This window comes from Lathamus discolor, chromosome 11 (assembly GCF_037157495.1).
Source record: "Lathamus discolor isolate bLatDis1 chromosome 11, bLatDis1.hap1, whole genome shotgun sequence".
Classification (NCBI taxonomy): domain Eukaryota; kingdom Metazoa; phylum Chordata; class Aves; order Psittaciformes; family Psittacidae; genus Lathamus; species Lathamus discolor.
The window spans coordinates 10,300,638-10,323,436 of NC_088894.1; the positions used below are offsets into that span (position 1 = coordinate 10,300,638).

Here is a 22,799-nt window from a genome sequence, read left to right on the forward strand (position 1 = left end):
TACAGTCCCTAATGAAGAGTCCCTCCCCAGCATCCCTATAGATATCCCCTTCAGATACTGGAAGGCTGCTCTACATTCACTGCTTTAACTGCCTTTCTCTTCAGACCGTCATTCTGAATTACGGGCTATCAGTGCTGAATCCTGCAGGATTTAGAAAATGCAGAGATTTAGATTATTATTTTTTATTTGAGTGAAGCAAAATTTTCAGGAAAATGCAGTCATGTTGCAGGTCATTCCATAGGAAGGGAGAAGCTTTGTTTCATTTCTTGGTTAACATTTGGAAGCGAGTTTGAAATTAAGAGTTGAGGGACTATTTCATGGTGGAATGTCTGTTTTAAATTTTCTGTCCTAACTCAAAATGTTTTCTTTTAACCATCAACTGGTAGCAAAAATCTCTTTGCATAGGTACCTGTTGTTAACTGTTACTGATGAGACACTGTGTTTGTCCTGTTCAGATGTATGTGTAAGGGTTTCTATGACCAAATTGAACCTAAATTTGAATCTTTACAAGCACAAGCTTATTTGGCTGTTGCAGTAACTTCCCCAGCTGGTCTGTTAGAAACCTTGATTGCACAAAATTTTTTTAACAGCCAAAGATTATGTCCCCCATAAGCAAGACAGTAGATCTTTGTTTGAAATGGTTATCTCGAGGTGGTGAATTGTACAAGGCAAGATGATTCAGCAGGTTTGACTTGAGTCCTCCTGTTCCTGCTGGCTCTGAGAGGTGTCCTTCTGTACCAGAAAAGAATCACAAAGTGTACTCTGAGGACTCCAGCCTTGTTAATTACTGTATCAAGTACCTAGAGAGAATACTGAACTTTTGAGGACATCTTTTATTGTACTATGCATAATTACCTGTACTTAGAGCAAGAAAACGGGACTGGTGTGCTATCCTTCTATCTTCTGTATGCATGCTTGAAGAACTAGAGACACTAGAGACCAGGTTTTCAATTTACAAAGGTGTTTAATTGCACAGTATGAATTAAAGGGCCTTTGTCAACCTCCTATATCACAGAGCTTGTTGTGAATGCTTCTGTTTTCATTCCTTACCTAAACTATTCCTAGTTAATTAGCTGAGGTAAATGGAGCAGCATAAGCAGAATTATGCTTCTTAATACTGGGTCCGTGGTGGTCTCTTTGTACACTTACAGGTATAAAGGGACTGCAGACCAGTTAAACTGGTTTTACGGAGGAATTTGCAAAGCTGAAGGAGAGCTCCAAGATGGCTTCGAGCCAGAATAGCATCTCTGTGCCACATCCAGCTGGGCAGATGGTATGAGCAGGGTGCCATGTGCCTGGGCTGTTCCTGCCTGCTGGAGCAGCCCCTCGGACAGAGCCTTTAGCATGCATCCTGCTACCCTCCCAGCTCCTTTGAACTTCAGCAGGAGCCAAGTCTGCTAGTGACCAGTCTTTGCATCTGGTAGCCATGGAGGCAGAATAAAGCTACCCTTTAACCTTTACACCTGGGTTATCACAATGACCACAGGAAAAATAAACCTAAACATGGAGTTAATTAGGTTTATATTTAGTGTTGCCTGGTTTAGAGTAATATCATTATGATACTGTTCCCTAAAATAAGAAGTCACACCCGCAACACCTAACATTACAGTTTAAATAATGATTGAAAATAGTATCATCTTGCTTTCACAAAGCTGTGATGCCTCTTTTTTCATTACTGCTTCAGTAATTTGTATTTCTTGCCTTTTAATTTACGGAATGACAGAATCATTCCCTAAACAGAAGGTATATCTTTGTGCTTACATTTCTTATCATACGTTCATCTACTTATGGCCACATAAGTAGATGTGTATGCGGCTCGTGGAGGACATTAAAACAAGCAGTGGTAAAGCAGTTTACAGTGGCTTTTCCAGTATTTAAAAAGGAACTTTTTGCACGTTCGTGTGTGTATGTGAAAGTGATTGTGTTTCAGGGGATAACTGAACTAAATTCTCCCAAATGATTTAGGTCACAATAAGATCTGTGCAAAGTATTTTCTAGCTGTGTCTTCTAAATCAAAGTGTATAATAACAAAATTATTCAGCCTCTTGGTTTTTCTTTTTCAAAAAGCTGTTCCTTACAGAGGAAGCAAATAGTCAGTTCTCATAGCTATTCTTTTCTGTTCTTAGTATTTTTTCTCCCAGTAAATCATCTTTGGTAGTTGGATGGTAAAGTTTGTTGTTACCCAGAAACTTGGAGGAATAAACATAAGAAGAATCTTCTAAGGCAAGTAGGTGATGGGGGGAAAAGGTGGATTAAGAGGAAGAGCACAGTACTGGGGAGGGAAAACTTCATTTCTGCATCCAGCAGCAGCAAGGGTCTGCTGCTTTCAGTGACATGCTTGATAACATACCTGGTGGGTGTTACCAGCATGGCACTGACTAAAGCAAGAGTGCTTTAGATTACATTTTGTTAGCTAGCTATGCCTTTGGGTAACTTGATTTCGTTTTACAAAGTGACGGAGTTGTCAAGAACAAAATATTAATGTGATCAGAAAATCTCTTTCAATTCTGCTGCAGTTGAGGACCCAAGTAAATCATATTTCCTGTTGAAAGCTGCACAGTGACTGCTGTGCAGCTGATGCATGGTAGCTCCTACCGCATGGTACCGCGTGTGCTTGTCCCTTTTGTTCTCGAACAGTACAGAATAGAAAATCTCTTTGAAGTTGGCAGAATTACTGAGTTCTCTGTGCTGTGATATAAATGAAGAGTTCAATTTGCAGAAGAGATTCAGTGGTTTTTGCTGTTTCGCTGTAGCAGTTTTGTCTGCAAAATTGGTACTTTGTTATAGGTCTGAGGTGAATTATTTCAGCTTCACTCTGAATACTCTAGGCAACTATTTTCCCCCATTTTCAAGTGCCTCTAACTTGGCCTCTGCCCTGTTTGCCGTTCTAGCTGTTATATTTTGAGATAATTGCCATGTTGTTCTGTTAGAAATAACCCAGGCTGCTAAACCAAATTTACCTTATTGTTGAATCCAAAGTACCACAGAATTTTTGTATTGTGGATTGGTAGCAAAACCTTAATTGAATTTCCTTGCTTGTGGTCTCGTGTCTGAAGATTTTGACTGCGCTGCTCTGTTTTTACAAGGTGGATTGGCAGGTAGTGCTGTTTGTATTTCTCTTAACTTCCATAAGGTGCAGTAAACAAATTTTAATGCAGATTTTATGGGATATTTATAAATCCACAAGTGTGGATCCACTGCATCAAAGGCACCATTTTTAGATGAATAGCTACATTTAAGGCTACATGCCTGTGAAGTGCATGAGTGCCTATCAAAGAAATGGATTGTGTTTTAAAATTAAATTGATATATTAACTTTTCATTTGCTTTCAGTGTGTAATTGTATTGGGCAAAGGTGAGCAGAAGGGGGACAGCCCATGGCTGTCTGCACCTTTGTTAGCGATACCTGTAAAGCAAACCAAGGGGTGCCTGTGCCGAAACAGAACGTGGTTTTTTTCCTGTGAAAAGCCAGAGGCAAACGAATTGTTTTGTAAGATTTTTATTCTGGCTGTTATACTTGCAGATTGATTCACTTCACTGGCAGTGCTTTGCACAGGCAAGGGAAGCTTTTCACTAGATAAGAGTTGCTCTGTCAGCAAGTTCAAGAGTGAGCAAAGTCTGACAGGCTTCAGAAATAAATGTAATTTATGCATTATACCAGTCACTGAAGGTGTTAAAGCCAGGCTGTTTACAACCTTGTAAAGAAGACAAAAGCTAATGCCCTGTGTTAACATCATATGATTACATTTTAATATGCCCTATTAAAATGGTCTGTATATGCTCTCCAGGCATGTACATTTTGCAATTCAAGTTTAAAGAGAAACTTTCTGCTTTTTATTATTTGCAAAAAGCATCCTGAGAACTACAAAGAATTTGGAACATAATAAATAAGATTTTAACATGGTTTTGGGGAGATTATTATAGAATACAAACCCAGTAGTATTTAAGTAGATGTACTCTGCCCATGCAGTTACATACCTCTCAGTATTCTAGACAGGCTCACTTGTGGTAAAATAATGTAGGCATACTATTAAATCACAAACCATTATGTGGCATTATTTGTTATGCTAAGACTGCACATAGGAAATCACGTGTTAAAAGACAAACTGAGAAAATTACATTTTTCAAAAATGAAAGCTAGCATTTATATCTGCAAAATACAAAGAATGTTCCAGTATTTTGTATTCACATTGTAAGTGTTCGTATTCCAGAGTATGTTCCTTTTTTAGGCCATGTTCGTAGTGGGATTAATTGGCAATCATCATTTACCCTCATTAAAAGCCTTTTTCTGTTGCATATTATCTTATCCCAGTCTTTTTTACTTTCACTCAAATGATGCATCCCACAGCATTAAATTCACCTCTTCACAGTGTTCTTCATAACATGTCTGATGCTTGGTTCCTAGAATATTCCTACATTTGAAGTATACAGTTTCCTGTATAATCAGAGATTTTTGGGGGAGATATGGGGTGATTTTCCCCGCTAACTTAGATAATTGATATATGTTAAAATGATAGTGCTTTATTAGCATGGCTATTTTTACTTCTAAAGGAAAAAAATCAATTTTATTGTTGTTGCTTTACACTCTGTGTGTTTTGGATTTTTTTTCTTCTAGTTTGTGGTGTTTGAAGATGTGGCACTTCATTTCTGTTCATAAAACCTTATTTTTTGCTGGAAAAAAAAGTAGTAATATACTACATTCTGATTTAAAACTAGGTAGTTCTTTGGAGTTCTATCTTCAGTCTTGTCCAAACTCTGCCTGTTGAACAAAACTTTGCAACAAGGCGCAGAGCTCCTTAACCAAGAAATCCAAACTTTGCTTTCGGACATTTAGATTAATGGCGTAAAGGGGTCACAGGTTTTTTTTCTTTGTGTGTTTTTGGGTTTTATGATTTGGGGTTTGGTTTTTTTTCTTATTATTTCAGTTCTTCAACATGTTTTGACCATTTATTTCAGCACTGAGGGGCTTTATTTTTAACTTTTCTACCTGTAAGATGTTTATGCTGGGTGAGCTGAATCATTGGTTCTCCGGAATGTTCTTTTTAAGCTTTAAATATTTGTTGCAAGTTCCAGGTAATGGTTATTCATATTATCTGGAAGGTAAAACAGAAATTAACATTAAAATAGTTCATTTTCTGGTAATCTGTTTGGTAATATTTTCATTGCATAAGATTTGATGAAGTCTGAGTAAAGATGCTGTCATTTTAATAGCAAAGCTCAGCCACAGGTGAAGTTCTTTACTAAATAATTATAAGGTTTGTTTTCAAGGAATATTTGATTTTCCTGACCTCCTCTGTCATTCTAATTTCATGTTATTTGAGTTAAAATGTCATCTTTTTTATAGTGCCTAAAATAGACTTTATTAGTTTTCCTGAAAGCTATGTGCAGCTTTGCTTTGGCCCATTTAAATATTGAAAACAGCAGGATTTGAGATTTTTCTTCTAATCCTTAACTAATAGAGTTTAATGCGTTGTTTGGCCTACTCTACACAGCCTAAGCAAAAGTTTTAAACAAGATTAAAAATATGACCTTATTAACCCATGGCATCTAAAGATACAGAACAGGCCTGCAGAGACAACAGTCGTTCATTAGCCAGGATAGCATGGTGCCATTCCCAATCTACTCCGTCTGCTCCAGAGGAAAACATTTTGGGAGCCCAGCTTTCTCCTTTTGTAGTTTTGGTCATCATGCCAGCACCTGGGAGTAGGAAAGAGAAAAGCAAGAATTTGTTTCTAAGTTCAGTATTTAATCTTGGTGTTTGGGGAAAATGAAGTTCAATTACTTTTGGAAATTCAAGGTGCGACCTGGCTCGGATCTCTCAAAAAGAATGCTGGCAGAGGTGGGGTTTAGCTGTTATTTGCTGCACTTAGTCCCTGTATAAAATGAGTTTCACCTTTCTCTTTGAAGGGAGGCTACAGTGTATGTAAGCTGTTGAATGGGTGATTGATGAACTTGTTGAGTTCCAGAAGAATGAAGTATCGCATTGTCATGGAAAATTTATGCTTAGTAAACATTACCAAACATTCATTGCTGTGTAATAAGATTCCTTGTTTACCGGGCATGCTATAGGGCCATGGCAACAAAACCAGAAATAGGAACTATGAGTATTCTTGTTGTAAAGATGATGATGGTTATCAAACAGTTTGTTAATTGCCAGAGTTTTACGTCACTCCGCATTCTGCAGCGCTGCTAGTATGCATGAGGATCAGTGGAGAGAGGTGTAAAGGTGAAAGTTGGACCGAAACTTGTAATAAAAATAATGTGGTTTTTTATATGGTATAGAAGAGTCAGGTAAACGTGCACTTGAGTGACGCTTTGAAGCAGTTACCTGCAAGTGTTCCAGGGGAGAGAATATAACTAGAGTTTGCTTTAAAAAAACAAATACATGGGGCAGGAAAAAAAAATCAGAAGGATTTTTAAACTTTTGTCTTTCTATTGATGTTCCAAAACAAAGCAAAATGACTGAATATAGCATTTCTTTATTTAATCCTTAAAAATACTGATATCTTGCTTAAACTTTCAGCGTATCAGTTGCCCTTTTGATCTCAGTGAGGTGGAATCTGGATACATGTTCATTAAGTTCTAATCCCAGCTGAAAATTAGAGGCAAAATCAAGCCAGACAAATTGCTTACACTGTCATGGGTAAACTGCCATTATTTACATTTTATTAAATAAAGGAACATCAGCCACCTTCTGGTTTTTAAAGCTTATGTTTTTGCCACCATACATGCACTAACTGAAAAACACAGTGTTGATACACCTACTGTAAGTCTTAGTTTGTGGAATGGACAGTTTCTTAAGATATGGGGCAATAGAAAGCATTGAAGATGGGAAGGAAGAGGTTGAAAAAGGCCTCATTTTTTCCTCTCTTTTCCTGTCTTACTTATTTTCCTTAGTTCAGTGCTTTTGGTCTTTGTTGGCTCGCTGCCTTGTTCCCATCAGCAGTGCCAGATCCCTAAGGCAAAAAACTGGTAGTCTTCAAGAATAAGGTGGTCTGTAGGCAGATCAGGAAGCCTAAGGAAACAAAGAATTTACATCAGATTACTGAGCATTTAATTTTCTTTCCTCATCAAGCTTCACTGACCTTCCTCACCCAGCCCCATAGTTTCGAGAATACATGCAGTGGTCAGCGAGGAGGAGCCGAAGTTCAGGGATAATTGTGTTTCTGTTTGGGTGCTGATTCAGAATATGTTCTCTCTACACAGCGAAGTCACTGAATGAGGTGATTTGATGCTGCCACTTGCTTTCCATCTCTAAGAGCAGCCCCTTGCATTGCAGTCATGCTGTCACAGCTGTAGAATGTATAGTAAGGTCCTCCATGTCTGTATCTAAAATGCAGTGTACCACGTGGCTGGCACGGTGGTGTTTTCCTTAACCCTGTCTTTAACAGAAGTTGCATTAATCTTTGATTTGATAATCAAAATTCTCACCACTCTTGGATGTCTGCATCTGCCCAATTATTTAAGCAGTACTGGTTTCTTGGTTGGTTTTTTTTCCCTGCTGTTCTGCATTCTTGATTGGTGAACATGCTTTCAGTTTCATTTTGGTCGTTGGTTGTGAATAATCATAGAAAGGAAAAAGTGATAAAAAGCATTTGCAGTATAAATGCTTAATTCACTCAGTAAAATGAGGTTTTCAAGCCGTGGTCTGTAAGCTGAAAGAGTGAGCACTACCTTTGAAAGGGTAAGAAAAGCAAACATGCTGTTCAAGTTTAAAGTCTCTGGGATATTGTGCTGGAAAATGTTAGTTTTCAGAATGAAAAACATAAAAATAGTTGGTATAAATATTCAGATAAAGCATTCTGTAGAAACGGTTTAATAAGATTAAAAGGTCACTTAGTCTAGCTGGGGCTTTTTTAGTAATTACATAGCTAACTTGGTTTATCTCAAAGTAATCATTTTATGTTGTGTATTGTAAGAAATTAATAATGTAAAAATCGTGTCATAGTACATCACAAGTTACAACTTACTGTCTCAGTACTAGTGTAATAGTTTTTGGATGCTAATTCCTGGTCAATACCATATGTTTGATCATGCATCTAATTTTATTGCACTATTTAGCATTGAAAGTAACTGTTGTCAGATTTGACACATAAAACAGTGCACACACGGTAGAGGCAGTGGTTTATTCTGGCTTGCTTGAGCTTCTGACGCTTTTTAATTTGTCTGCAGTTAATCCCAAATGACAGTGCTCATATAGAGCATTCCAGGTGGTTTTCTAGCCTGCTCTTCTGCTTGTTGTTAAAAGGGAATTTTAGCTATTTGCATTAGCCCTTTATTCTTTTAGATTTTATATCTAAAGTGCTAGTTTGAATGTCCCTGTAAGGTTGAGTTTCTTTGCTGTAGCTTTTTCTGCTATGACATCATTTTTCTGCTGTAATTTTTTCTGTACTTTGAGATTCTTTGGTCTTCTTTCATTTGTTTCTACATTTAGTAACTTACCTCCTCTCCATTTGTTTCCAGTTTATGCTTTTCTAAGTAACTTCCATCTATGTCTAGTAGTTTGCATTCAGATGAATCAAAAATCTGTTTGATTTTGCAGGATGTCTTAGTCCCAGTCTAAGACTACAGTAAACTTTTACTTAAGCATAATTAGATACTGGGGTTTTTAATACAAATAAGTGTTTACTGTTTAAGTAGAAAAGTTACGAGGTATTTAATCAAGTGCATCTACAAAAGTATTCACGGACTGAAAGCACTTTAGTCAATAGCGACAACACAGTTTTGATGGAATAGTTTTCAAGTTCATGTTCTGTTTCTAAAAGATACTCTGCTTTTATGGCTTATAAATTTAATAATGTGTTTTTTTATTACAGGGAGAAGAAAATGAAAATTCAGGATATTAAAAACAATATTAAGGAAGCTATAGAGGTAAGCTTACAAGCTATTGTTTTCAATTATTCAGAGCTATTTAGATACTCTGCAATATTTATTATTTTTTTCATCATTATTATTTATTTCTGTTTCTCTGCAGACAATAGTGACAGCAATGGGCAATTTGGCACCTCCAGTTGAACTAGCCCATCCAGAGAACCAGTTTCGAATCGACTACATCTTAAATTTAGCTAACCAGATAGACTTTGATTTCCCACCGGTAAGTAATTCACATCAGCTGCAGTCATGCTTTTTTGCGGATGGTTGTATTTCACTGCACTTTACTAAACATTTACAAAACTCAGTGAAGTCTCTCTGGGAATTACCACAATAGGTGTCTTTGGTCAGTGCTAATTGAATCAAGCATATAACAACATTCATATAGAATATTCAGGCTGGTCCTTTAAGAACACAGAGGTGCTTGTCTACTTTTTGTGCTCTACTGAAATGATAATCAACAGTGCTGGCAGTTAAATTTGGACATTATTGGGAATTGCCTTGCCCAAAGGGAGTGAAGATACACACAACAGTCTGTTGATGATTAGCTGGCATTTAGTGATACTGTATTTCTGTTTTGGAAGAATACTGGAGTTTCTTGCTGATTCAGACATGTTCTCAGAGAGCTGTGTCAGCCAGGCTTTCTGCAAAGGCTCCACATGTTATGTCCTTGCCCCAACCCTCCCAGTCCTAGTTAATCATTCAAAATGCCAGCAGTCCCAGAGTAAATGCAGAAAGTATAATTACTTGGTTGATGATATAACTTTGTGCCCACTCTCTGTGATTAATTTCTACTGTACCTCACCCAGGCTGGTAGCAGAACCCTGTGAAAACACAGCTTGCAAACACTGAGCTCTTAAACACTGAGAGGATATTTTTATTAATTACCATGAAGTATCTTATACTTGAAGTCATACAGGAGTATTTCAAAGTTTGTATTCTTTCTCTGTGCATTGTTCCAGAGGGCTGCAGGTAAGAATTATGGTGGTGTATCAGAATTGTGATCCATTTATACCAGAGTTCTGTATCAAGCAGTAGTCAGTCCCAGATGTTGGAAAGTGCAAGTACAAATAGTAGTAAGAAGCAGGATAGTTTGCAAGGTTTTCGTAACTCTGATTTGTAAACATGATTGAGGTCTGTGAAACCAATGATAGTTACCTTTTGCAACTGTTGCCACTTCTGGGAAATTCTCTGCTTTGATAAGCCTTTATATATAAGGGAAGAGCAACCAACCAAACCCGCATAAGTTGTGTACAAGGCAGCAGTCCTGTGTTATCAGCAAGTAAGTGGAAATACTGGCATTGTATTCTTCAAGTCAGTCATTTTCAGAGTTCAGCAGGCAGAGACAGGTGGATGGAGAAAAGGGTGTATGGTTCTTTTCTAGCACAGAAAATGTAACATCAGTCATTTTACCTTAAAGAATCTTAAATAAATTAAAGAGATTTTGTGATGTTTAACTTTGACTTCTCTTTGGTTTTGACACTTGTCAGTGTTATTCATAGTCACTTAATGGATGATCTCCCCTACTAGGGCAACAAAAGGTTTATGCTTTGAAGATAGTGTTAGGAGAATATTTGAGAGGAAAGGCTCCTCACTCCAGCCAGTGTGCTCTTGAACTGGCTGTGTGCCCACAGCTATCCTACCCCCCATTGTTTTGTGATAGTTGAGGTTGTGATCTGTAACAATGCTGTAACAAGTTCCTGTGACCTAACTCGTAATGAAATACTTGATTTGCCCTGTCTCTTCTACCTCAGAGTTTTGGATTTTTTTCTTCCATTCAATTGAAATGCAGTGATTTAAAAAAAAACACAATAATTACTTTTTTCTTTGCAGCGAGGGCTAACTGTACGGCGATGAATGAGTCCGTCCAGTGTGTGTGCGTTACGTTAACTGGTTTTATATAAAAGTTAATATCAGTGTGCATTATCTCTGGTAGCACAAATGGTAACAAGCACTGTATGTCTAAAGCAATAGAAATATATTTACCAGGTCCATAAATAATGTCAAGTTCAGTGAAAGTCTTTGATGTGTTGAATGACACATGACTTCAGGTGATCCTGCCCCTCTACTCTGCTCTTGTGAGACCTCACCTGGAGTATTGTGTGCAGTTCTGGTGTCCTCAACATAAAAAGGACATGGAACTGTTGGAACAACTCCAGAGGAGGCCACGAGGATGATCAGGGGACTGGAGCACCTCCTGTATGAAGATAGGCTGAGGAAGTTGGGGCTGTTCAGCGTGGAGACCTCATAGCAGCCTTCCAATACCTGGAGGGGGGCTATAGGGATGCTGGGGAGGGACTCTTCATCAGGGACTGTAGCGACAGGACAAGGGGTAACCGGTTAAATCTTAAACAGGGGAAGTTTAGATTGGATATAAGGAGGAAATTCTTTCCTGTTAGGGTGGTGAGGCACTGGAATGGGCTGCCCAGGGAAGTTGTGAGTGCTCCATCCCTGGCAGTGTTCAAGGCCAGGTTGGATGAAGCCTTGTGTGGGATGGTTTAGTGTGAGGTGTCCCTGCCCATGTCAGGGTGGTTGGAACTAGATGATCTTAAGGTCCTTTCCAACCCTAACTATTCTATGATTCAGGAATAACTGTGTTCCAGTCAAACTAGTTTTTCTTCTCTGATCACAGGTATTGTCTTAAATTTTTAAGCCCTGAGTCTACAGAGGTTTAGGTGTGTGCATAAATGTTACTAGTGGCTAGCTTCATTGGTGTGATTAACTGTTTCATATGTAAATGCAGGGCTGTGGTTTTAAACTGGGTATACATTATCCACAAATTTTGATGGAGTATTATGGCTCCCTCTGCCCGTGGTCATTATAGAGGTTATTATGTGTCTGATTTCTGAGTTTGTCTGAATGTAGTTTATAATCCTTTGGTACCTGAAAAACTGAGCCTACATTTTGATTGTGTATTTTAAATCAAGTTAAGGTCTAGAATGTCCCTAGATGCCAACTCTCAGTGCATGATATTAGACATATGTGATGCTTGGATACCTCTATAAAAAAGATTCTGACTTTGTTACAGAGGAATTGAAAGTACTCTGAAGAAAAAGAAATAATTTTCTGTAAGTGTAAAGGGTAGTGTTATGCTAGTTTTGCTGTCTGTCTGGGAGAGTCTTGATTATCTACCTTCTTCTCCAGTACTCTGCTGGGAGAATTTAACCAACTGGCCGCTAAACTTTTCCTATATTGCATATTAATGCCGAAGAAGGGAGGGGAAGTTTTAGTGATGTTAGTCATATGCAGCGCTCTCTGTTTTGAGTTGCAGAACTTTTTGTCTCTTCCATTTTCTTCTTGGGGAATCATATTTCACCTCTTATGAAGACATGCTTTCTTCAGTATAATATTTGATGAGAGTAGGGAGAAAGAACATGCATGTACCAAAGAGATACTCTTTGAGGGCTGTGAATACTTAGTGCTGTACTCTTAAAATACAAGGCCATTTGCTTCCCTTTAAGTGCCTATTCACCTTTTCTTAAACGTTAATTTAGCGAGCTCTCCAGAGGGCAATGCACAGACATAGAGAGTTTAGGCTAAGTCTTGCAAAAAAGTACTGTCCCTGCTAGTTTGGATGAACACTGAGAATAATAGAGATCATGCTTTCCATGATAAAAATAGAGTTCTGCCTTCAGTACTTCTTGAAAACACTACACTACCAATTTTTTACAAAAGATTATCATTTAAGGAGGACCATTATCATTTCCGTTATTTGAGTTGGGTTTTTTATCATGCGATTAAATTGTCACTGGCCAATATGACATTAAGCAAAGAAAAAGAAAGTTAAAGTAAGAAAACCTCAGAAGTTAATCAAACTGAACTCATTTGAGATAGTGGAAGCATTTAATTTTAATAATCGAGCTGATTGTGAATGTGCATTACTCAGAGCCTTAGAAATGAGGTCATAATCTATGTGTTGATATATTGGAACAGAGGTACAGATCTGAAGGCATACATGTAATTACTGCTGCTGGGCTTCTGTTTTAAGATGATACCATGAGAAATAGTATTTTTAAATAGGGAGAAATTCATAGGCGATTTCGAAATTAACTGTGTTCATCATTGAGGTTCTCCGATGAAATAACTACCGTAGTTGGTTTGCTTGAGCAGGAAATTTGAGAGCTTGCCCGAATTTGTGCTAGAACTGCTTTTTAAATTATCTCACACCAGCTGAACTTTGTAGGAATAAATTCTGCTCTTTAATTTTCTATGTGACCAGATGAATGCATGCTTTACAGGATCAGTGTAGGGTGTAAGAACAGAGATCTCATAAAGCAAAATTTCAGGCTTTTTCTAAAACTGTTCCATTAGTTAAAATAGAAAATAAAAACAAATAATGCTTATAACTGAACTTCCAAGTGGCTTTTCTGTCACGATTGTTCTTGGATGCATTTGGCTCAACACAGTTGTATGTGTATGTTTTCGGTGTCAAAATTCAATCTCATAAGTATTTTTAATGCTTCTGGCTAGCTGTATATCTGTTTCAAATACAGTGTGATGTTGGGTTAGCTGGGTTATAGAGGTGATATTTTTATTCCTGTTCTGCATACCAGACAGTGGTTAGGATATTTTCTGCATCCCTACTACCAACTCTAATAGTGTCCTTTTCCTCATCCCTTTCTTTTTGCTTTTACTTTTAGAAAAGGAAAGGCTGTTGTTCTATGAACATTTCTCTTTCCATGATCAACCAGTTTCAAGCAAGCTGCCAAATAAAACTTATTTATTTTGGGTTGCAGTCTCTTTATAATTCTCTGGTTTCAATGAAATATTCAAAATAGCAGAACGATATTTACAGCTGCCTATTTTTAATTGATCTGGACTCAGCTAAGGAAGATGTCTCTTGAAAATACTACGATAACTTCAGCGAGATGGTATTTAAAAATTAGTGGAACCTGAATATTCACTATTGAAATGAAAAATAACTGCAGAATCACTCCAGCCTGAGGCTCTCTAGAGCTAGGAAAATACATGTTCAGAAGAGATGCATCATTTTTAGGGTGTTGGTGAAATTGTCTGCAGGTCTTTTGGCCCCAGTTTATTTATTACACTGCTCCATTGTGGTTATTTTGAATCTCCCACTACCAATGCTGCTGAATAGTTTTATTATGGTTTCTGAGTGGTGTCCTTGAGCCTGAGCTTTACCACATGGTGACTTCAGCCTCAAAGCTGGCTTAGCATCCCCTCTGCCCACAGCCATCCTTTCCTTCTCCTCCACACCATGATGTCCCACCTCACTTGCACCAAGAAAACCTCCATTGGGTCCCCAGCGTCAGTCAGACCATTGAACCCATGCAGGTTAAAAATAACCCTGGTAACCCTTACTCCTTCTCTCTTCTATTTTGGGGGGGTTATTTTTAACAGGGATTAGTTCTGAGGGCTGGTTTATGACATGGCCCGTGGGCAGTGTGGTGCAAATGAGGTGGTACAAACTGTAATATGTTACTCCGCACTAGGTCAAGGGTGGGGGTGGGAGTCCTTAAGGTGGTTTTGACACCAAAATCTTCAAGAAAGTAACAAGAGAATACAGTCTCAGTAAGAAAAGATGTGAACTGGGATCTCCTTGCTGCCAGAAATGGTCCTTAATTATGTAGGCAACAGAACAAAATTATCTGTCCCTGTAGATAATCACCCTGATGTGTATAATGATAGATATGTTATTACTTCTGTCTAAATACATCATGGAAGAAGAGGAGAGCTGTTCTGGTTTGACAGCATTGCTAGCTTTGTAATGTAATAACAAACATATCCACTCTGAAGAGACCCATTTCCCATGAGGGTACCTCAAATGTTACAGATTTTTGGGGTGTGGAATAGGCCAAAATTTTTCTCTGGTGTGCAAACCCATCAGATGCTGGGAAAGGTGGGAGATAGAGCTTTGTTTCTTGAGTATGTGGATAATATTACATGGATAGCTATTACAGCAAGAAAATTTTGGGCTCTTGCTTTTTCTTATCCAGACTCTCTTTACAATTTTGAACAGGTCACCTCAATGTCCTTATACACTTTCGTTCTAGTGCCTTTTTTAAGTCATGTTATTTGTGAAATAGTGATGATCTGGAGTTGCATCTTGAGATGCAGAAGTGGTAGACCATGTGGGTATGTGAAGTATTTTTAACTCAAGAATGTTAATATTGTTAACAAAAAGGAATGGGGAGTATCACACACAGTATCAGCAGAGTGATGTGGTACCAGATCCTCTCAAATAATCTTTACTTACTGGTTTTTACATCTCCATTATCTTATCTACACAGAGCAGGTCCTTCTAGATGGATATTTAGTTAATCCAATTGAGTTTACCTCATTGGAGTTTAACAGGACTTTAATGAAGCTGGTTTTCCTATCCTGTAATAGCAGACACCAGTTCTTTAATACAGATTAATTAAAACATTTCTTTTGAAGCCACCTTTTAGTATAGGTAGGCAGCCACTGGACTTCATTTCTCTTTCTCATAATTAAAATGTGTATAGCTAGTAATGAATCTCCTGGAATCTTTGATTTTTGTCCACATTGGATAGATGACTGATAGTGAATAGCAATATCAGATATCTTGTAACTTCTTATAAATAAACTTCTTATAAGTGAATAGCAAATCTGGACATTGCTAACCTATTTGTTGGGTGACTTTTTTAATTTCAGCTTCAGTCTGCAGTACCCCAGCCTTTACTTAGCCTGTGAACTAGCCCATTGCATTGTACTAAAAAATACTATGTTGACGTGAAACCTTTTTCATTAATAATTAAAATACATTGAGTATAAGCATAAAGTAATACCTGACTTTTTTGCTAACTAGACATTATTTTAATAGGTAAAAGCAAACGCTAGTACAAAACTTAGTGTTTAGGTTCCCAAGCAAATTCCTGGTGGCCATCTTTGACAGCAGTTGTAGTAGGAGTTGTTACCTGGAATGGCAAGTTTTTGAATGTGCAGGAGTTACCAGTGGTCCTACATGGCTGCTGTAGCCGTGCTGGGAGCAGCTACCTTTGTGCATGGAGAGGTTTTGGCATGCCAGGATGTGTGCTCTGTGATGGGGGTGTCTAGGTCTGTCAGCTGCTGGTAGGTGAATTCAGTGTAAATCACTTCAAAAACCAGATCTTTTGCTGGTCCTGTTTTTTTTGTCCAGGAAACAATAAGGTCTCCGGGATTTCTGTAGGATCATGCATAATTTATGCAAAGCGTTTTTTATTTACAGAGAACTTGATTATTTTTTTAAAAAAGTAATTCTTTAATAAGGTATATAATTAGAAACAGTGTGCACATATATAGTGAAAATGCATAACATGGGAAGTTCTTTCTTTTTACACCTAAGAACACCTAAGAATAAAGCTGTTTAAATAAGTAAAAAATATTTGTGCTGTATGTTTTGACTGCTAAAGTTTTCCAGAAATGAAAGCACTGACTAGGAGCCTGGGCTTCTTTGAAGTGAAGAAACCATTTATACCAGAAAATTAATCCCTGTAGTCCATTTAGCTTGCTGTACTGTTCAGTAATGTGACATTAGACATTAAAAATAGGTTAGTTTCCTATTAAAACTGGAAAAAGAAAAAAATACCCTTAAAAGGTACAAACTCATTGCTTCCACAAAGCAGAGTGCTGTGCTGACTGGAAACAATTACTTAATTCACCAGTTGCTTCTTTAAAAAAAACCCTTCTTTTTAAAAAATTGTCATGTATTTTGATAAGCCTTTAATTTTGCTGTACTTCATGCATCCAGCTAGAATTCCGTATTAAACAAAGTTAATATGCTGGTTTCCTTCGTTTAAATGGAATTTTGGTTTCCACCTAAAACAAAGGTCATGGACAAAAAGAGAACACTGTAAATGAGAAAGTGACACTGCCTGGCTAGTGGTGAAGTAAAGGAAGTAAAAGTAACTTTAAAAGTTATTAAAATACACAGTTGCTTATGTCTATTTATACAACATTCATGTGTTTAGCAAAAGTAACTCATAGACTGTATGTATCAGGAAATTAACGTATTTAGTGGATGCCAGCTAATGAGCATGAAGCTGTGAGAAATAGCAATTTAAATGATGTGCATAGGAGGCTTGATTTTGGTAATTTAAAGCAGCGTTTCTAATTTTTACTTCAATATAAAGTTTGGTTAATCTTGATACCCAGTAATGAAGGTTGCATCTTTTTGTTGATTTGTCTATTTGTCCCTCTTGTTGTCAAATACAGATTAAGCCCCCTAGTTTTCACTTGGTTTAGAGTTTCTTCTTGTGTTTTATAAGAAAAAGCTTGAGTTTTTAAGCCTGTATTCAGTAAAATTACATGCATATTTAGGCTAGCCCGTCAGATCAGTAATATTACAGTGCCTTGACTTTAAATATAGCCGAAATAATGAGTACATGTGGACTTGAAAAGAAAAAAGCCAGTCTCCCTACTGTCTTCAGTGAACAGAAGTGAGATGAACTGTGAGAGCTAAGCAGCTTTGCTAATTAGCATTGCTCTTCTATAGAGTGATTAGTCTCTTGATTTGTTTGCTGCAGTATTTTCAGCTACACCTGATTCTGTTCTTAAATGTGGCAGCACGTGCAGGAATGGCTCTTTTCCCACCTTCTGGTAATCCAGATTTTACTGCCAGTAACAGCAATTTCTAAGCGCAGTGAAAATGGGGATGCTGCTTCTTCTCATGCCTCCATTTGTTAAATGCAGTAAAATAAAGCATTCTGTGCATGAAGATATTTTTTGCTAAAAAATTAAAGGAATGTGGCCTTTGAATTCTGCAGTGCTTTCACTGAGGTGTTCACATAGTTCTGTGGGAATCCTATAAAGTGTTTCCTTAAGTTGGAGAATCTACAATGCAGAACTTAAGACAGCAGACATTATCTGCACATCTTTTCTGCAGAGCAGTCATTTTTATAGTAAATAAAGCCACCCTATATTTTCCTTTATTATCAATTTGATTAACATTTGAAGCAAATGCTAATGCTTTATTCTGCACTGGCATTTTTATCCAGCAAATTCTCACCATACCATATTTATAGATTCATAAGTTTGCATTTCAAAATTCATTTGAAGAAATGGCGACTCAATTTCTCTTGATACATCCTCTTTGTTTTCCTCAGAGCCGTCTTAAAGAACAAGAACAGATTAATTCAATTTATGTGAAATAGAAGAGCTGTCAGCTGAATTAAACAGGAAATAGGCATAAATTTAATATAGAAATTCTTAAGCATTTTCTGGTTTTAATCACTGTGAGAGACTACCGCAAAATACTGGTGTATGCATAGATGAAATAAAATTATACCTGTGAGCTTGCCTTGTATCGCAATGGCTTGAGTTTCTTTGAGAGGCTTGATGAAGACTAAACAACCTGTAAATGTGCTAATCGCCCTGTGGACGTGCTTTTTGGGTGTACCACAAAAAGTGCCTTTAGGCATGAAAATTCTGCAGCATACAAAGACTTGGAAATGTGATGATAAATATGCTTCTAAAAGAAAATCATTACTTTGGTATTTGAATTTAATTTACATCATGTCAGATGAGTAAAGGATGAATTTGGATGAGCATGGAAGTAGCTAAAGGGAAAAGTATTGTGAACTCTTGTGCATTCTTATTCTGTGGAGTACTCTTTGCTCTTTTGCTCAGTGCTAAATTGGAAGTTGTTTTTCATTTTTCCAGTACCAGATGCAATGTACTGTAATATGCCTGAGTTGTACAGGGTTACCTTTATGCATGAAGCCTCTGTGACTTCCCAACAGGGAAACCTGTATATGGAACAGAGCAACAGGGAGTCTGCTTTTAGGTTATGAAATTATGATGAAATTTAAAAACATGTCAGGTCCCAAATCTTGAGAAACATCCGTAAGCATAGGCCTTTTCCCTTGTCAAACTTGAATGGAAGTTGGCGAGAGCTCCTGTGGAAATGAAGGTGTGTGGATGAACAGGTATTTGCTTGTATATTTGCTTACTCTGAGTTTTGATCCTGCCGCAGACCTGTTGTGCCCGTAGCTGACTGGAGCTGTTAAAGACATCGTGTTCTGTAAATGCTAGCATCTATTCTGGTGGAGACCTGCTGTTCAGTGAGCCATCAGGTTCTCAGGGTTTTCCCCTTGTTGTTGGACACAACATGACATTTCTTCACTGTCCCAGTCAAGTTCAGGATCTCTTCAGCTCCCAGGAAACTGGGTAGCTTTTTACTCTTAAAAAATAGTCCCAGCAAATAAACAGAACTTTTAATTAATCTATTGCAAGGGTATGTGAGCTTGATGTCTTCATGTAGACTGTATTGAGTCTGAATACTTGTATGAATTCAGATCCTGCTTCTTTCGGAAGATTGTGAGGTGATTCGTGATCTGTCTTTGTGATTGTCTGAATTTAGAATTTTTTTCACCCTTTTCTGTTGGTGGAAATTTTTGGCAAAAATAAGCTTTTTTTTTCCAGCCTGAAAGGGGCAGCAAAGTTGGTGTATGGTCCCTGGTTCAACGCATTACCTGAAATGGAGTTTGTTTAGTGCTGCTTAGTTTGCTTAGTGCTGTTTGAGGTAATAAGGTCATTTGATTTGAATATTTGTTTTAAATATATTATATATTCATTACACAAAAAGCGAGTAAATGATGTAGTATGAAAGACATTTTCCAAACCCTAATTTAAGGCTCAAAGGAAATTTCTCAGTGTTTTATTAAACCTTCCTTCTTAGCCAGAGGTTTACGAGAATAGCTGATGGTTGAAATGCCTCTATTACTGCTCTCTACTGCCCCATGAGAGAGCTGGAATGGTATAGAAGACTTCTTTGTGAGCCTTTCGTGCTATCAGTGCGATTAATCCTTTAATGAATTGCCTTCTTTCCATGTATGAGTATACTATGAGGAAGCAGAGGAACATTGACTACTCGGTGTAAAATTGCAGAGGAATCTTGATGAAATGGGGACGAGGGTCTGCGTCTGCCAACTTCCATCTCAGTGCTCTCACCAAAAGGGAGTTCTTCCTCCCTAATGAGCATGATGTGCTTTAAATAGAAGTTGTGTGAAAGGATTAAATCTGAGCAGTATTCTGGTATCAACAGATCAAGCTTCTGTGGCAATGAACCTTCCTGTGAAAGTAGAAATAAAAGAGAAATGGTGTTATACTATGCTAGTGAGGCCTTTTAACCAAAGGCACTTTGTAGATTTATGGGCATTGAATTGTGTGTTGGCAAATTTCTCAAATACTGTGGTATTTTGAAACCCTCTAAAAACGATTAAACTTCACTGGAGTTTCTTAAATAAAATTCCCTTGCTGTTGTCCATTCCTTGCAGCCGCATCCGGTTTAATTGAGGCTACTAGAAATGTGAAGATACCGTAGCAGAAACACAAAATATTTCAGCATCATTCTTCTTTTCTAAGCATGAAAAACTGTCGATAATGAGACTGAATCCTTGCTGAGGTATCTCCAGTTATGGGAAGTGCTGAGGACTCTGGCCTCTCCCAAAGAGTTTTGTATTCAGCTCTGGACACATGCCAGTAACTGGAGAATATCTTCAACTATTTGTAGGTATGCGTTTCCTTTGTGATATCATCAGCATATTTTCCCTGAAATAGCAAGCAATAATTAACACTTGTTCACACCATTAGGAATGCAGATGTTTCCCTATTCAACTAAGTGGCTTATTAAACTGTCTGATTTGACAGATTTAACATGTTCTAGTATCCCTGCCCAAACACGGGGAGAATTACAAGATGCCATCAGTTTCCTTCTCTGAGTGGCCTTACAGTCAATAGTAATCACTTGATTTCAGATATGACTAATGAAATAAATCAATTTGTTGTGTATTTACCTATCCTGGAAGGAGAAAATCAACCTGTGCAGTCTGTCTTGGAATGCCCCATGCTGCCTTGTCCTGTGACCCTGTCTTGTTCTAATGTGGTTCCTTAGTGGAATGCAGCAGAACTGCCCAACTGTCATGAATGTAAAGTTCATGTGCAGCCACTTTGCAAAGTAGGATTGTAAAGGGCTTTGACATCAATGGTCAGTGTTATTTTAAAAAGCTGAACATGTCAGGAAGCAAATATCCTCCAGGATACAGTTTTACAGTTACAAGCTGGTTTGGTTTGACCTTTAATCATTAGGTTTGTAAGTTGATGACATATTTAAAACTCCTATTATGAAATGTGCAACTATGGGACAGTGAACTTTGCCCAGGAACTGAATCCCAATTTTAACCACAACATTGTGTAATGGTTGCACACACCTTTTAGTGGGTATGGTTTTTTTCAATGGCATTGACTTTCTTGGAATTAGTAAATAAGCTTTTCTAATGACAGATCTGCCCTATATTATATGTTACAAAGAAAAGATAATGTTGCGTATCCACACTAAGGTTCCTGTGAGTATGGCGTCATAGTGGCAAGAACTGTGCCAATGATTTTCCCCTGCCAACATCCTAATGCCTATAAAACATTGCTTCATAACCATTTTTTTAAAAGTCTCTTGAGTATTTATATATCTGGAGGGAACAAAACCTTGTAGGCGGTATGTCCAGTTTTTCATTTTCTGCTTATATTTCACCCTTTAGAATGACTCTCAAAACCTGATTTGGTTCCTTTATTTTTTTCCCAGGCCTGGAGTTTGTCTCCTGAGGATTCTTTTTGTTTTACAACCAAAATGCTCAACCTCAGGGTTCTTTAACACTTTCTCTGGTTTGATTTTCAATAGGCCACGGTTTACCTGCTGCCATTTATTCCATTTGCTGAAATGTTCTAATACAAGTTGAGTTTTAGTTTGATTAGACTCTGCATTGCCCCTGTTCTAATCCAGAATTGTGTCAGTAAGATCTTTCTGGAACAAAGCACTGCTTCCCGATCATCCCTTCTATATGATGATTTCCGCTGATGGTTTTTTTTTCTCTAGAGGTCTGCATAGATTCCTGTAAGTGAATACAAGCCATTTATAAATGTTGGCTATTGACTCATTGTATTGGGAAAACTTTCAGCAGGTGGAGAAAGTGTTGTCTTGTAAGTAGAACATTCTTGCCAAAATGCATTTCACACAAATAACTACATTTTAAGTATCATGATGTTATGACATGATGAGAGGTTAGGCGTCCTCGCTATCAGCAAGTCATGGTCCTTGCTACTTCAGTTACCTAAGTGAGGCCAGAGGAAGTCTACCCAGACAGTGGGTCTTCTCAGGGGGTTGTTTTTGTAGTTTCACAGAAGCACACCCTGTTAGTTGGGGATTGCCCGGAATTCAAAATATGCCCCTGCCCAGCCTGAAGAGATTCAGAGTCAAGTCCTGTTTATTCTGTTCAGAGTTGTGTTCTGTTGGCATTGTTTTCCCTACACAAGGATTTCTCCCTCTTCGGGGTTACGTTAGCGCTTTGAAAAGTGTAAAGTCTAGTCTGGAGGTAAATAAATGCTGCAATCTTGAAATAATTTTTAGGAAGAATTCACTTCACACCTTTGGTGATGCTGTGCTGTCATCACTTACATTGACTTTTATTGCTTTACCCAGTTTCAGCTGGGTGTGTATTGTGTAATGGCAGCAATTTTTTATAATGGAAAATGACAAAACTGGAATTATTTTTTTTTTTTTTTAAGTATGCATAAAGGCAAGAATGGGTAGTTTGTAAATGCTGTGGATTGTTTGGAACCTAATGTTTAAATCCTGTTTATTGTGGAATGTCATCCCAAACCAAATCGTTATTTAGTAGTATTTGTTTATTTTAGCTCTTTTGTTAGGAGTTCCATTTTACAGGGCAGGAGAAACCTGTGTTGATGCTGCTGTAGAGTCTGTTATTTCAGAATGTGCCAGCAAATCAATCGGTGTTATGGAAACAAGAACCAGACATGTAAGGACTAGTTTTCTGGCTATTTCTTTTCAGGAAATTTGCCTGCTACTTTTGGTTAATTTGTTTCCTAACTCATTATTTTTAGAGAACTCATACAAATTAGACCTGTTAAACTAAAAAAAGAACCAAGCCGAAAGCCACCCTGTTGCTAACTTGATTT

General features: G+C 37.7%; 1 protein-coding gene across 6 annotated transcripts in view; it reads left to right on the forward strand.

Annotated features, from left to right (window-relative positions):
* GNAS (GNAS complex locus) overlaps positions 1–22,799 on the forward strand; it is a 158,376-nt gene that overhangs the window by 91,205 nt on the left and 44,372 nt on the right. For all 6 annotated transcript variants that reach the window (XM_065691974.1, XM_065691980.1, XM_065691976.1 and 3 more), the window contains exons 3-4: positions 8,816–8,870; positions 8,974–9,093. In XM_065691974.1, coding sequence (XP_065548046.1) covers positions 8,816–8,870; positions 8,974–9,093 — 175 coding nt within the window. The remainder of the gene's footprint in view (positions 1–8,815; positions 8,871–8,973; positions 9,094–22,799) is intronic.